The 14,169-nt window shown below is 33.4% G+C and overlaps 1 protein-coding gene across 13 annotated transcripts in view; it reads left to right on the top strand.

Annotated features, from left to right (window-relative positions):
• Nucleotides 1-13,995, top strand: part of LOC124221237 (uncharacterized) — a 38,420-nt gene extending 24,425 nt beyond the window's left edge. For 5 of the 13 annotated variants that reach the window (XM_046631014.2, XM_046631010.2, XM_046631017.2 and 2 more), the window contains 10 exons: nt 1,334-1,565; nt 1,711-1,979; nt 5,409-5,558; nt 6,236-6,541; nt 6,645-6,728; nt 7,008-7,056; nt 7,154-7,409; nt 7,670-7,765; nt 7,995-8,063; nt 8,261-13,995. In XM_046631014.2, coding sequence (XP_046486970.1) covers nt 1,334-1,565; nt 1,711-1,979; nt 5,409-5,558; nt 6,236-6,541; nt 6,645-6,728; nt 7,008-7,056; nt 7,154-7,409; nt 7,670-7,765; nt 7,995-8,063; nt 8,261-8,807 — 2,058 coding nt within the window. In that variant the 3' untranslated portion in view covers nt 8,808-13,995. Of the gene's footprint in view, nt 1-1,333; nt 1,566-1,710; nt 1,980-5,408; nt 5,559-6,235; nt 6,542-6,644; nt 6,729-7,007; nt 7,057-7,153; nt 7,410-7,669; nt 7,766-7,994; nt 8,064-8,243 lie in introns of all 13 variants that reach the window. The other 8 variants (XM_046631011.2, XM_046631020.2, XM_046631021.2 and 5 more) reach the window with 8 other exon arrangements.
• Nucleotides 13,996-14,169: the final 174 nt, after the last annotated feature.

The raw sequence follows: 14,169 nt of genomic DNA, 5'->3' as shown, positions 1-14,169 counted from the left end.
ACAAATATAGCAAAAATAATATAGATGCTGTATAAGCCTTGAATCACGCGAAAAATTTCTCAACTTACGTATGTCGAAGCGACGTAGTAGTTTTTTTTTTCTTACTCTTTTTTTTCTCGTTTCAACAAATAAGTTATGTTTTCATATCAATTCGAATTTAATTAGCTCAAGAAAAAAAAAAAAAAGAAAAAAGAGAGGAAAAAAACAATTTTCTCTTCCTTTGCTTACGTAATCGCGAAACACGTATATTTGTTTATTCAAAATTTTACGTACCCACTCATTCAACGTGATTATGTATGTGTACCTCTATATACGCAATAAAAATAAAATACTGAAATATGTTTCAACGTTCGTTTCTCAGGCTGTACTAAAATTAGCTTCGCAAACTTTGTAGTTCAAAATTTCTAACAACCAGCAGTTTTTAATACTCATTTCTAGATTCTTGGTATCGATTTTAAGCTCATGATCCCCGGCCTTCAATTGTGTTAATATATGTAGAGGGAAGAGAGAGAGAGAGATCGAGCATGTAAGAATGAAGAAAGATACGTCAACAAGAAATAAAAAATCACGTGTCATTATGACTTATAGCTGTATATAATATCTTTGAAAATAAAAATGAGGTAAAGAAAAATTAGACGTAAACGTAATTCTATTAAGTCATGGTACGAAAGAAAACGAAATAAAATTTAAAAAAACAAATATATATATATATATATTGCCAAGAACTTTCGGGCAGTGAAATATTCCTCTGACAGAGAGTATCATACCGGTATAGAATTTGAAGAGGTTGTGTCATATTTATTTTGAACGTTGAATAACTGCTTTCATTTTTCTGTCGGGTGTTTTTAATGGTTTAATTTTATTCTCATATTTTTTTTTTGTTTTTCTTTTTTTATTGTTCTTTTTTTTTTCCTTCTCTTTCAATTCAAGAAAAGTGACATCGTCGCTCATTGATATATGTTATATACTGTGACGTGTCGTTCGTTTATCGTATCAAAACTAGTCTTTCACATTCAGGTTACTTACTGTATTATAATAATGTATTTTAACGTTGCATCACACAGGGATACCATGTTTGTTGCCACGAATGCTAGCGGAAACCATCATCAATGACAGTGACTCCACTGATTGATAGTAGCAACGAATAATAGTAAAAAAAATTCTTGAATCATCATTAATTTCTACTTAATACTAATAAAAATATATAATTTCAATAAGAATGTCTGCTTCCAACATCGGATAGCATAAAAATTAAAATGGTTGTAATGTTTCACATTATCCAAGCCTGCGAGAAGTAAATTAAAAAAAAACCTGTTTTGATTCTATTTTATAGGAAAATAAATTGGTGGTTCGACAAAAGCTTGACGGTAAAGAAGACGGTAGTGCGAAATCTAACAGCAGCAATTACGGAGGAGATTCACTGTGGCTAAAAGGAGATTTGGAGGAGCTATTCGAGGCAGAGGATATTCAAGAAATCGACGAGTTCGAAGACTCGGACAGGTTCGAATTCGAACATCAAATAAGCGACTGGTCGTACCTTGACGAGGAAGGCGACGAGGGCACTGGTAGGTTTCACCTCACGCAGATCATGTAAAAATAGAAAGGAATCGTCATTAACGCAGACAGATAGAGGAAGAGGGGGAAAAAAAGCCATTGAAAACTTAAACCAGAACAGTATTCTTAACAATGACATGTTCTTTTTTTGCACAGTGACTGGGGCAGAGGAAGGCGACGAGACGGTGAACTACGGAGGGAAGGGAGGAGAAGTGGTGCCCAGCTTGCGCATGCTGCAACAACGAGGCGGTTCAGCGTCAGCGTCAGCATCAGCATCCAACGGCAACATGTTCCCTCAACAATATTGTCTACGATGGAAATATCATCACAGCAACCTACAGACCATGTTCTCGCAGCTCCTAGAGCGGCAGGCTTACTGTGACGTGACGCTTGCGTGCGAGGGACAAACCCTGCGTGCACACAAGGTAAGAATACGTCGAGTTTATAGGTGGTCTATGGAAGGAATCGACAATTTATAAAGCTTTTCTCCTTTTTGCGTTGGTCTAACTGCAGGTTCTTATCCATCAGCCATTTTAAACAGGCTTTCTTATATATTCTGCAGATGAAAACTGTCGTCAGTCCTCGCGCTAAACAGTCCTGCTCTTACGTTGTTATATTAACTAACGACTCTTAAGCTTCAAATCTGCATCACAATTGTAGCGCATTATAATACGCAGAGCATAAGTTTTCTTTCTGGCTTGTCTTAAGATTTTTGTATTCAAGCTTCTATTTTTCATTAGCCATACTTTTTCCACAGTCCAGGTTTAAATACAAAACTTTAGTGACTCGAAGCATTTTGACTAGCTCATGGGGTCCATTTTGTGAATATGCACGAATTTAGCTAAAGTGCTAATTTTTCAAGTCATGGACGGTCTAATACTGTGAAAAATGGTGATCAAATAAATGATTGGTAAATTGGTATAAAACATACGAAAGACGCTATGGTAAAGAGTTATAAGAGAAAAATTGTAATTGAATTTCGTATCCTCGCGTTTCTCACTTGATCGTTAATACAAAGGCCCCTTTATTATTCATTCTCGATAAAGGTAGAAAAAAAAAAAAATGTCATATCGCACACTGTCTGTGCATTGAACTAAATGGCCATGTACAGTGGGCACTTTATCAAAGTAAAGTACATTTGGCTTGGTTTATTTTTTCTTTGGGAGGGGTCTAAATTGTAAAATCAATACTTCCTCCTAAATTTAGAAGCAGCCCAAGAGTTTTTGCTTTCCTCGCTACTACAGTATGACGTATTTAAATGATAATGGGGGGCGTCGTGGAGGGGAGTACACTCTCGGTAGAAAATTTTGTTTCAATTCGTAATAAACAAAGGATGTGTCAGTTACCTTGGTATAGGGGAAATTATTCGATGGGGGGGAGGGGGGCAGCTGTTTCCTCATCTAGTAGCACCTGCATCCAGGTGTACAACCATCCAGGTTATTATCGTAATGAAAAAGTAGAAATTATTGTTTTTCATTTTTTTTCATTTTTTTTCAAACAGGATTAGAAATTTACTGTCATTGCGTTAGACTTTCTAATTTCAAGCTTGGTCCGAAAACCGATTTCCAAGGAACGTCTTTGAAATTTCGCCGAATCTAGGTCTTATAAATCTTCACATTAATACCAATTTACTCGAGAAACCTTATTTATTATTTTCCATTAGTGAAAATTAAATTGCACGCTATATAAATGCGTGTAAAGAATCCAAATGAATTTATCAATTTCTAAATGTATGAGTATACGGTGATCAATGTAAATGAGAATTAAATATGCTTCGTTTTAGGAAAATTAGTGATATTTGTTGTGTTCTCGACGTATAGAAAATTGGTATTTTAATTCCACGACATTGTGGAAGATGTAGAGTCAAAGGCGGAGTGAGAGATGAATATGAAATTTTATTATACCTGTAACACGAGTAAAAAGGAACATCCAGCGTTTTACTGAATTAAAATTTAATTCTACGAAGTGGGCTATAAAAAAAGTTTAATCAATATTTTTGTATGAGTAAGTACTTTTCCCTGCTGGTGTTGCTGGTGCTGCTGCTACTCCTACCTCTCTGTCTGTCTTTATGTATTTGAATTTGTGCTCGTGCTTCACTCCTTTACTGAGTCATTCCTAACGTTTACCATTTGTCTCCCCTCTCCTCCATATCCCTTCACCATTCCAGTTCCTGTTCCCTACTCCTCTTGTGCCTACACTGTTAGCTGAAATTCGAAAATTTTAATGCCTTTTTTTACTGCTCTGGCCTTCGCAGCTGACTGGTTTCTTAGAATTTTGAGCTACGAGGCACTCTCTAGTTTCTTTAATACAGTATTTTCATCCTTGGTCATTGTGAAATACTTTGAACGTATCTTTCATGAGCATTAGATATAAGATTGTTGATTACTTCACTATCCAATACAAATAACGTTATAAATATGGCCTGATACAAGCAGCTTACTGTATATTTTATGTATAAAACGATAATCGAAACTAATCAATTTATGTACATGAATTAGAAAAAAAAAACTATTTGAAATAGACATTTTTTTCGACATCAGCAGATGGTATTTTATACTCTAGAATTGTTCAAACTTTGTCAGCTTTCAGTTTTGTTCTATTATACGTTATTCAACGGTGACCGCAATGATCATGCAGAAGCGATTTCCATTATGTAAGCGGTACTTGCCAAACAATTTTATTCAGTTCACTCTGCATTTCAGTACAGTTTTTTTTTTTTTCTTAACTTTTTTCTTCATAATTACATTCAATTTTTTATTTAACTTTACGTTCGTTATAAGGAATAAAAATAATCGTAACAAAAGTAAGTAGCACATATTAATGCAAGGTTTTAAAGTCGTGGAATAAAAGTCGGTAGAATAAAAAAAATTTATACAACGCAGAAGTAATGACTTGGATATAAAATGAAAAATATAATTTATTTTTTATCTCAATATATTTTCCCATAAAAGCTTTCCAGGATATAAACCAGTATATAGCTGCTCTGAAAAGTAACGTGCCTTGGCTTTATGACCTTATTTGTGGAGACATAAAAATTGAGAAAATCAATACCAACTTCAGATATTAAATATTCAGGCTATTGACTGCCTGGAGAACTTGGGTGGGGCTGCACTAGATATATTCACTTTTTCCAAGCCCCTCCAAGATATCATTTTGCAAGAGTTTGAATTACTATTTTAAAATAATAATAACTTCAATTTAAACTATCACCTCGCGTGTCGAATAAAACTGACATATTGACAAATTTTTCTATACCTAGAGTAATGTATTTAACTAATCACGTGATACAATAAGAATTCGTGTGTTCTTTATTTAAAAAATTCTTGTGTCTTCTTCCATGTCTCATACGGAATCTGTTTAAGACTATTCAATCCAGTATTAATAATAATAATATCACAAACTATGGAATTTTAAATGTAATTCCTTGATTTTCGTTCGTCAGGCTTTATGAACAAGACTCATTTATATTCAACACATGAATAATAATTACTTTCCAATCATCATTTTTTATCCTGATATTTTCCTCGCATATCATTTATTCTCGGCGATCAGTTATACTATCTGAAATGTGGAATCCAAATTCTTTACTCGTAGGAATTATTTTTAATATTTTACGTTCTCGACTCTATAATTAAACAGCCTTGCTAATAAAATTTTGTAGTGGGTTTCGATGAGTCGTTCTCTTTTAGCCAGTATGTCTGCAACAGTCCATTAAAATATTGAAATCCTAGTTTAAGTTCCTATATATCTATGTCGAATTTGAAAAGATAATTTTTCAGTTTGTTATCTACTTTGAATAATACTTATTAGAATTCATGAATTTCTGTATTTCCTTTTTTTTTCGCAATAAACAGGTGGTGTTATCAGCTTGTAGCACATACTTTGACACTATACTATCAGAATATGCAGAAAGGGATCCTATTGTCATCATGCGCGACGTTAAGTTTGCCGATATTAAAGTTCTCGTTGACTTCATGTACAAAGGAGAGATAAACATCGACCATGTAAGTATTATTTCACATTACTCAGTCAGAATCTGATGATTCGCCGAACCAGCGAATGTTAAAAATTCGGATGCTTCATTTTCACCGGCAATACATTGAACAGCGCTTGTAAAAAATTGGCATTACCTCCTTCGGTACTACATATACCTATATCGTTTACTTCGTTTCAAAACGATTTCCGGAAACATAGAATCGAGACTAGTGTGTATATCTTGTTAACATGATTGTTAAGTTTATGGAGAGTATGTGATAACCTATATAAGATATTTCAGAAAATAGCGTCAGTAAGAAAAACCGTCAAAGTTTGCATCAATGTTCACATGTTTATTCTGTTATTAAAAAAAATGGAAGAAAAAAAAATGAAAGTACGCATTTCTAAAGTACATTATTCTTCTTACTCTGGTGACCCACATAGCATTTTTCCGATTCAGTCAGCAATAGAAAGCTGTTTGTAGAAAGTGCATATTATTATTTAGCATTCAGAGGCTAGAGCGTATTTCAGAGAAAATTGATAAGTAGGAAATCATCAATAATAAAAATACCGCGTACTCGATTAGCCACAAATAGAGGACATGAATGAGAAATATTTGTTTTTTCCAGTTTTGAGATATTAAAACGCGTTTTTGTACGTTTGATGCAATTTCGAAGATTATTAATTATTCTCGTCCACATTGTAGACAAGGTTATCATCTCTACTAAAGACTGCAGAAGATTTGCACATCAAGGGTCTGGCCGAGGTCAGCTGGCGCAGTGATTCGGTACAAAATGATATGAGCAACAGTGGTCACAGCCCAGGAGCAGCTACTCCAGGAGTAGAAACAGTTCTCAGGGAAGGTGACGCAGAGGAGTCTTCACCACCTAAACAACGACGCCGAGGACGTCCACCTCTCGACGATCCCCCATCTGCACACGATGTTTTTACACCAAAGGTCACCTGCGTTACTGGCAATATTGGCTCGGATGATACCTTCAATGTAACACAGGTTTCAGCAGCTCGTCTATAACCATAATTATTGATAAATTTCAAGTATTTATCACCATGTGCTTTTTTCAATTTTGACATGCATGATTGTGTTTCGTATACAGGAAGAAATGATGAGCGAAGGAGACCACGAGAGTTGGGATGGTGATATGGTGCTGTCTGAAAATAACGAAACCCCATTACCAGTGGTGCGTTTTCTGAATTTTAGTTCTGATCCTAGCTCACGATTGTTTAGGACGCAGAAGCATCAAGCTTCTCATTATCGTAACTGAAATTGTTTCAAGACTGCTTTTTTGTACACGGTCTTCAATGACTACTACAATTAGTTACTTTCCTTAAATTATTTACTATGAAAATATATTTCACTGACATTTCTGACGGTTTAAAGCCTCGTTTAGTTTGACTTAAAATATGTCTACATATTATCTTTTTTGTAAATTATTCAATCGAGGTTATTTTCTTTACAGTTATCTTACATGTCTAAAGATGATTCCGCCGCTCCGGACGATAAGAAACGTGAGTAGAATTTGTTGCCTCTGTTTTCAATTTTATCAACATTCTATCCTGGTCTAGTTGAATCAAAATGAGATACTATACATTTATTTTCTTACAGCATCCGTGACATCTAATTCCAATGCTCCTAACCCAGCAATTCCAGAGCAATTCCGAGATGTGGTAAAGATGAATGACTATTTGACAACCGGACGTCGCCAAGAATTTTGGGAGGAACCATTCACACGACGTGTCATGGATGCTATTAAAAGCAAGGAATTGGAAATGAAAACGGCAGCTGAAATTCTCGGTGTCTCTTATGGAACTCTATACGGTAGATACCGTGACAGCTACGGTTGCCTTAAACACCCATACAGGTTTGTACATTATTTATGCTCTCTTGGTATTTTTCCTTATTAACGAACAAAGATTAAACATAAGTTACATCAGTCTAATTGAAATAAGTTTGATTCATCAGTCTATCCCTGCTCTCTGAACTCTGATTTCTGTCTATTTGTAACGTTATCCCTTAAATTATGTATTGATTGTAAATAGAGTTGAAACAAATTACGTAGCTTTATCAATGTTCATTAATTCAAATTCTTGTACACGATAAAGATAAAAATAAATTCGGTAGTACAGGGTTCGTACGCACAGGGAAAACTCAGGGAGTTTCTTACAGCAGGGAGAAGTCAGGGAAAAGTCAGGGAATTTCGAAGATGAGACTGGAATCGTAAGTTTCTTGAAGAAATAAACTCGTTCTTATACGTACATTATTTAATATCAAAACTCATTTCGTTTTTTTCTTACTGAAAATCGCTGGCTGTTGTTTGTAAATTAGTAGTCGGACAGTAAATTACTTACTAGGTAATATTGAAGGTATTAGTATTAATATGCAAAAAAATTATTATTAATCAGCGGCATGTTTCTTGGAAGTTTACTGAAAAAAATCCTATTTTCAGGCTGGATCAGTTGGAAAAGTCAGGGAATTTGAAGTTCCAAAAAGCGTACGAACCCTGTAGTAGTGAAAGGTGCGTGATATGTAAATACAACTGCATTCATTCAACATAAACGTATACAGATTTTATCTTGATATTTCAGCTCAACCGCTATGCTATATCGTGTTTAGAGCACTTTTTATTTCTCATTTTATTTGTTTTCTATTTTTCTTTTTATGCTTCAAAGCCTCGTCTTAATTTGTTCAAGTATAGTCTTTTGAAATTTTCAGAGTGAGAGATTTCTGGGCAGAACCGGGCCCTGCCGAAGTGTTGGCCAAATTACGAAGGAAGGAAATAACCTTATTTCGTGCTGCTGAATACCTCAATGTAACTGTACAAACACTTGCCACATACTTATCTACATTGCAAGGACCAGACAGGCTGTCTCTTTCAGGAGAACTAGCTGGGCCCATATCAGCGATTGACGGTGGCAGTGAAACAGAAAATGATGCCGTTAATGATATTCTTCAGAAAATAAATGCCAACGTCGCTTCGGTCGTTCCAAACATTTCTACAGCAACTCCTATAAAACGGGAAGGGGGTGGATTCGTGGACGTTCCAACACCAATTACTAAAGCAGCAACTTCGGTTCTTGAAAATAATCCTGATATAACTATAGTTAAAACGGAAAGTATGCCTCGCAAGCGGGAATACTCGAAAGTTCCAAATTCAGAGAATAACAATGCTAAATTAATGAGTGGTGGCGGTGTAAGCGAACTGTCGCAACAGAAGCTCTCCGATTCGCTATCTTTGAACAGTGACAACATCAAACCCTAACTATTCAGGCCTTATTTGGCCCCGATGAATCCCATCACGCCCAATGCCAGCTACGCATACGAGCTTTGTCCGCTAAGATTTTATTCTAATGTTTTTAGCAGGTTTTTAACCAATTTTCATTTAAATTAGCCACAGACGTACTGACTTCATTTACTTACCTATTATTTTTTTCATACGGCATTTAATGTTTTTATTTTAATTTTCTTTTTCCGTCTTTTTGCACTTCATTGATTGAAGGGATTCTCTTGTGTTACATTGTATGAAACGCAATGGCTTATGGTTAGTTACATCCAGTGACAGATATTTTATCGCTGCGGAGATAACTTATTTGCTTAGTCTGATTTGCGCTATTTTTATTTTTGTTTGTTTTTTAGTTATAATCAATCATGATACTTTGGCTGAGAAACTTTTTTTCACTGTGTCTTTGACACAAGTAATATTGAAACTAATTTAATTTTTGTTGACCCTTAGCTGTAATTTGTATGCCTAATGTTTTGATTACGCAGATCGATCTTGATCAAGAAAATTTATGTCAATCATCATTTCAAACTCGATAAGCATTGAGAAAATTATGCGTCGCAACAATAATTCAATGGCATGTCAATATCTGAATTTTTTTTCATGCCACACGTAATAAAAAAAAATAATACAGAAATAATGTCAACCGAATGTTGATATGAATGAGTGCTTTAAATAATAGAAATCTTAAATATGTTTTACATAATTCCTTCTTCAAGAAAGATTGATTCATTTAAAAAATGGAATGGTATGTCGCTTGGGGAATATTGACCAAGTTACGAAAACACAGATAGGTTTAATTTCGATTGTATAAATCGCACTTTTACGAAGGCAATCTCGTAGTTTGACAAATTGAACTTAAACTTACGTGTAATGATGACCATGTTCATGTGTAACATGTAAAAAAAACTTTGACTAATTGCGCGTATGATCGTTGAAGTTTTTATTTCGCTTATAACAAGCTAAAATACCGCACTCAGACGTTTAGTAATATCGTCAAGACTAAACGCGAGCTTTTATTTTATAGAAATTTTAAGTGATTTTTATTTACTGATTATCATTGGTATCAAAGATAAAAATTTCTTTGACACGATACGAAGCATAAGTAACGTCCATTGTAAATATCGGTGCAATAGTGAAACCTAAAATTAATATTATTTTGTCACAAAGTGTTTAAATGCTATTTTAAAAAGAAAAGATATACCTGCTTTTAATCATGCAATTATTATTGTTTTTAAAAAAAGTTATTGCATTATATTTGGCAAGGTATATCTTGATCATCGTTGTTAATGACTTGTTGGGGTTACCAACTCGCATTTCAAATTAGGCTTAATATTTTCATTTGTGTGTGTGTGTGTGTGTGTTCATTTGAATTTGGTATCTACCAACGTGGATGCTCAATATACGAAGCACACGTTGACCGTACTCACGAGATAATGACTGGATATGAGTATTCCTGCTTGCTAAAGGTGAATAATAATAAGACATAACAATATAATAGAGGTATTTCCATAGCACATTGATATTTTTAACGATAGAAAGCAAAACAAATTTTTCGTACATTCTGAACATCAATAATCGGGATGTACGTAAAGTAGTTGGCTAGATAAGCAAAGAATCCGGTAGTTGAAAACCAGCTGCATTCATTTTACATCCAATTTGAATATGATTTTTATTCAAGATTTTTTCAAATCATACTACAGCGATCTAAGTACTCGGTGTTAGTTTAATGCGAAAGCCAGATATGCGTATAACTCATATTTCTTCTTCTTTCGATTGCAAATACTTCTAAGAATTAGAAGTACCTGTAATTGAATATGTTCTTAAGTTGAATGAAACATCTGCCTAAAAAATAGACAAAGAACAGAATGTTATCTTCATCGGGAAATTGGTGATGTGAAAGTAAAGTTCATAAATTCTTGTATTTTAACGTTGCGTGCTTTTCCGTTGTTGTTGTTGTTGTTGTTAACATGTTTATACGTGTTTTCAATTGCTATACGAATACTATACACCGGTCACGTTAAGTTATAAGTTTCTAATTAACTACTATTTTCATCATATTCAATTCAATCTTCAATCGATTGCCTAAATACAAAAGTAGATCTGCTCATCATCACGACTAATTTAAATTTCAACAAACTCATTACGTCTCATTGAACTTAATGTATTAAGTACATGGTAATATAAAAATACTATTATTATTATTAATAATATTTTCTTTTTTCTTTTTTTTGAATAAAATAAGACTAAGACATACCAAATGAAAGAAAAATGTAACGACAAGTTTTGTTAGGATAGTTCTATCGCATATCAAGAGAGCGAAAATACATGCTGAAGCTCTCTGTATTGCCTACACACGCCCCGAAGATTAGTTATATCGGGGCGCACAAAGACCACTTTTACTCTAGCAAGAGTATACGACTAGAAGTATTAATATTAAATATTAATGAACAGTACAGCGGTTCGCAAGTAAATGGCTACGTTTTTAAAATTATATAAACATACGCTTGCATGTGATCTATTTAAGATATAATACATACTATAAAACTATTTTACAACAAACAAACGAGAAGATTCCTTATTTATTACTTCTTCTTCATAATTGATTTTCACTTAGTATTATTCCGAACAAACAACTCCAACTTTCAAACTTCACCGTCGCATTTTTAATGTTATTAAATCTCACATATATTTTCACAATGAATGTATGCAAGGAATCATCAACCTAACGCATCTACTATTCTGTTTAATTTGCAAATTCTGACACAAATTCAACAAATTAAGTAAACTGAGATTAGTCAGTTTGTATGTAAGTAAAAAAGCGCAATTAAAATTTAACAGGTTACAAAGTAACCGTGCTTTTTTTTTAATTGAAACACATGAGAACGGATTTAGGTAGATTCGTTGTAATATAATAATATTAATAATTGGAAGCAACCATCGAGTCTTCATTTTATTTATTTAAACTTAATGACTTGAGTAATGATGTATCGTATTTCCAAAAAGAAAAGGAAAAAGGGGAAAAAGCTGTATTAAAATAATAATGCAAATAATTGTTTACGATTAAGTGTTTCATTAATGTTACTTTATAGCCAAGGTATAAGGTAGTAGTTTTCAGTACAAAGAGGAGCACTTTAGTTCTTATTTATCCAAAATGGTGTAAAAGAAAGAAAAGGAGAAAAAAAAAAAGAAAAAAAAAATAAATTATTCGACGATGATAGTTATAAATTTTTTTAAATGTGGCCACTCGCTTGAAAATCTCTGTATTGATTGTCACGTAAACAGAAAAAAAACGTGCTGTGTATTTTGTGATGCATGCGCGTGACCACATTGACATAGTACTACGAGAAGACAGGACAAGACTAGCCTATTGGCAAATGTAGATTGCCATTTACTAAGGGCTATCACACCATGAGACTAATATCGATATCATTAATTACATGTGTCGTTTGATATAAAGGAAAAGAAAAAAAAATGAGTAATGAGTATATAATTACGTATAATCAATCGTTTTATACACAAATCTAATTATAAACTACTACGTACACTATGTACATTCCTAGTATACACACACTCTTCACTCTCTCTCTCTCTCTCTCTCTCTCTCTCCCTCTCTCATGTACACAATTACGTATACATTACATTTAGTAAATACATAAATACAAACATACATACATTATACACACATGAAAACACATATGGACCTATATTATATATTTATAATAATTATAATTACTCTACAACGGACCACCGCAGCATCAAAAAACCATATACCGAGATCATTAAATTAATAAATTCATTGATAACGTGCATCTTTTTCACCTAGAGACTAGAACATTTGTTTGATCTAATCATCTAGAACTCGTTAGAAAGAAAGTGTGTCTCGTGTATACAACCAAATATATTTATCCAGGAAAAACCACCATAAAGTGGAAGTATTTTAAGATTTTTACTGTTTATGAAAATATTTCACCATTCTATAACATTAATTTTCGTGTAATTAATCATGTTTTATCATTGGCATCGCTCGAGTTGCCTGATGATTTAAGCGTAACATATACCTGAAAATTTTCTTCCACTCGTAACATACATCTTTGTACCGAATTCAATCGCAGACTAACATATTCTTAGTTTTTTTAATTTATTTAGTTAAACGAGTATTATTATTGTCACACTCGATCATGTTCATCGAGGAACTTTGTTGCGTTGTAGTCGATAAAGTACCTAGATGTTGCTCATGCTTGTGAGAAACGGTTTTATACACGAGATGCAAAATGAGACATCGATATTGTTCAAGGGAGAATACACCATACACCAAATGCATATAAGAATTCATGATATAAATTCAGTATAGCATGAAAAATACCGGATGTATTTTCGCGCAAATCAGAGTAGTAATCAATCCCAGCGAAAAAAATACAAGAATAAAAAAAGATAAACACCGAGCCTTCATACAGTTTCATACATATACTGACCTTACTTCATTTTAGTCTGATATTTCAAGATTCAAGAGCATGATATTAATAAATGGTAAAAATGTGTTAAAAAGTAGAAGGAAGAAGAAAAAATAGCTTGAATCGTACTCTTCAATTAAGAAATATCAATTATTAGCCAAAGTTAGGTTTTGCGTTTACTCTTAATTCTATCACACACGATATATTATATGTTTGACGTATAGTTATTTTAATAATTATTAGTAATTATAATTATTATTATTATTTTCGAAGTATATATTATTATAATCGTGGTAATTTTTAGATTAGAGAACAATATATTAGCGTATAGAAATTAAAGTATACATAAAAGTAAAGTAAAATAAAATAAAATAAAATAAAATATATATATTGATAAAATATTGTTGAGATCGCGCCCAGAATAATGGAAGGAAGTGCATAAAATGCTGCGAATAAGTGAATGGAATTATAGGAGAGTTAAAACGTTAAAGGAAAAAAATATGGTGTAAAAGCAGCTTAGATGGCGATATGTAGCTAATCAGGCTGCTCGCAGAGAGCATTCCTTGGTTGAACAAAAAAACAGAAATATGAAAAACAATAAACACAAATATGAAAAAAAATCAGTAACTGTAAATGTTTGTAAACAAATTATGAAACATTATTTGTTCAGTGCCTACATATTTACACAGTAATAATAAACATGAAGATTAGTGATATCGTCTCGTTAATTTTTATTTTCATCGATTCAAGAAAATTTAATTAACACCATCGGTTTCCTTATATACGATCCTCGAAACTATTGCCCAGCTACGCCCCTGACGCGCTTACATCCTCCCCCCCCCCTGCCCCTCTCCGGGCCCGATTCCCGGGGGATTTGATACATCCGTCGG

This window comes from Neodiprion pinetum, chromosome 6, assembly GCF_021155775.2.
Source record: "Neodiprion pinetum isolate iyNeoPine1 chromosome 6, iyNeoPine1.2, whole genome shotgun sequence".
NCBI classification, from domain to species: domain Eukaryota; kingdom Metazoa; phylum Arthropoda; class Insecta; order Hymenoptera; family Diprionidae; genus Neodiprion; species Neodiprion pinetum.
The sequence above is the reverse complement of the archived record's forward strand: the minus strand, read 5'-3'. Positions and strand labels throughout refer to the sequence as shown.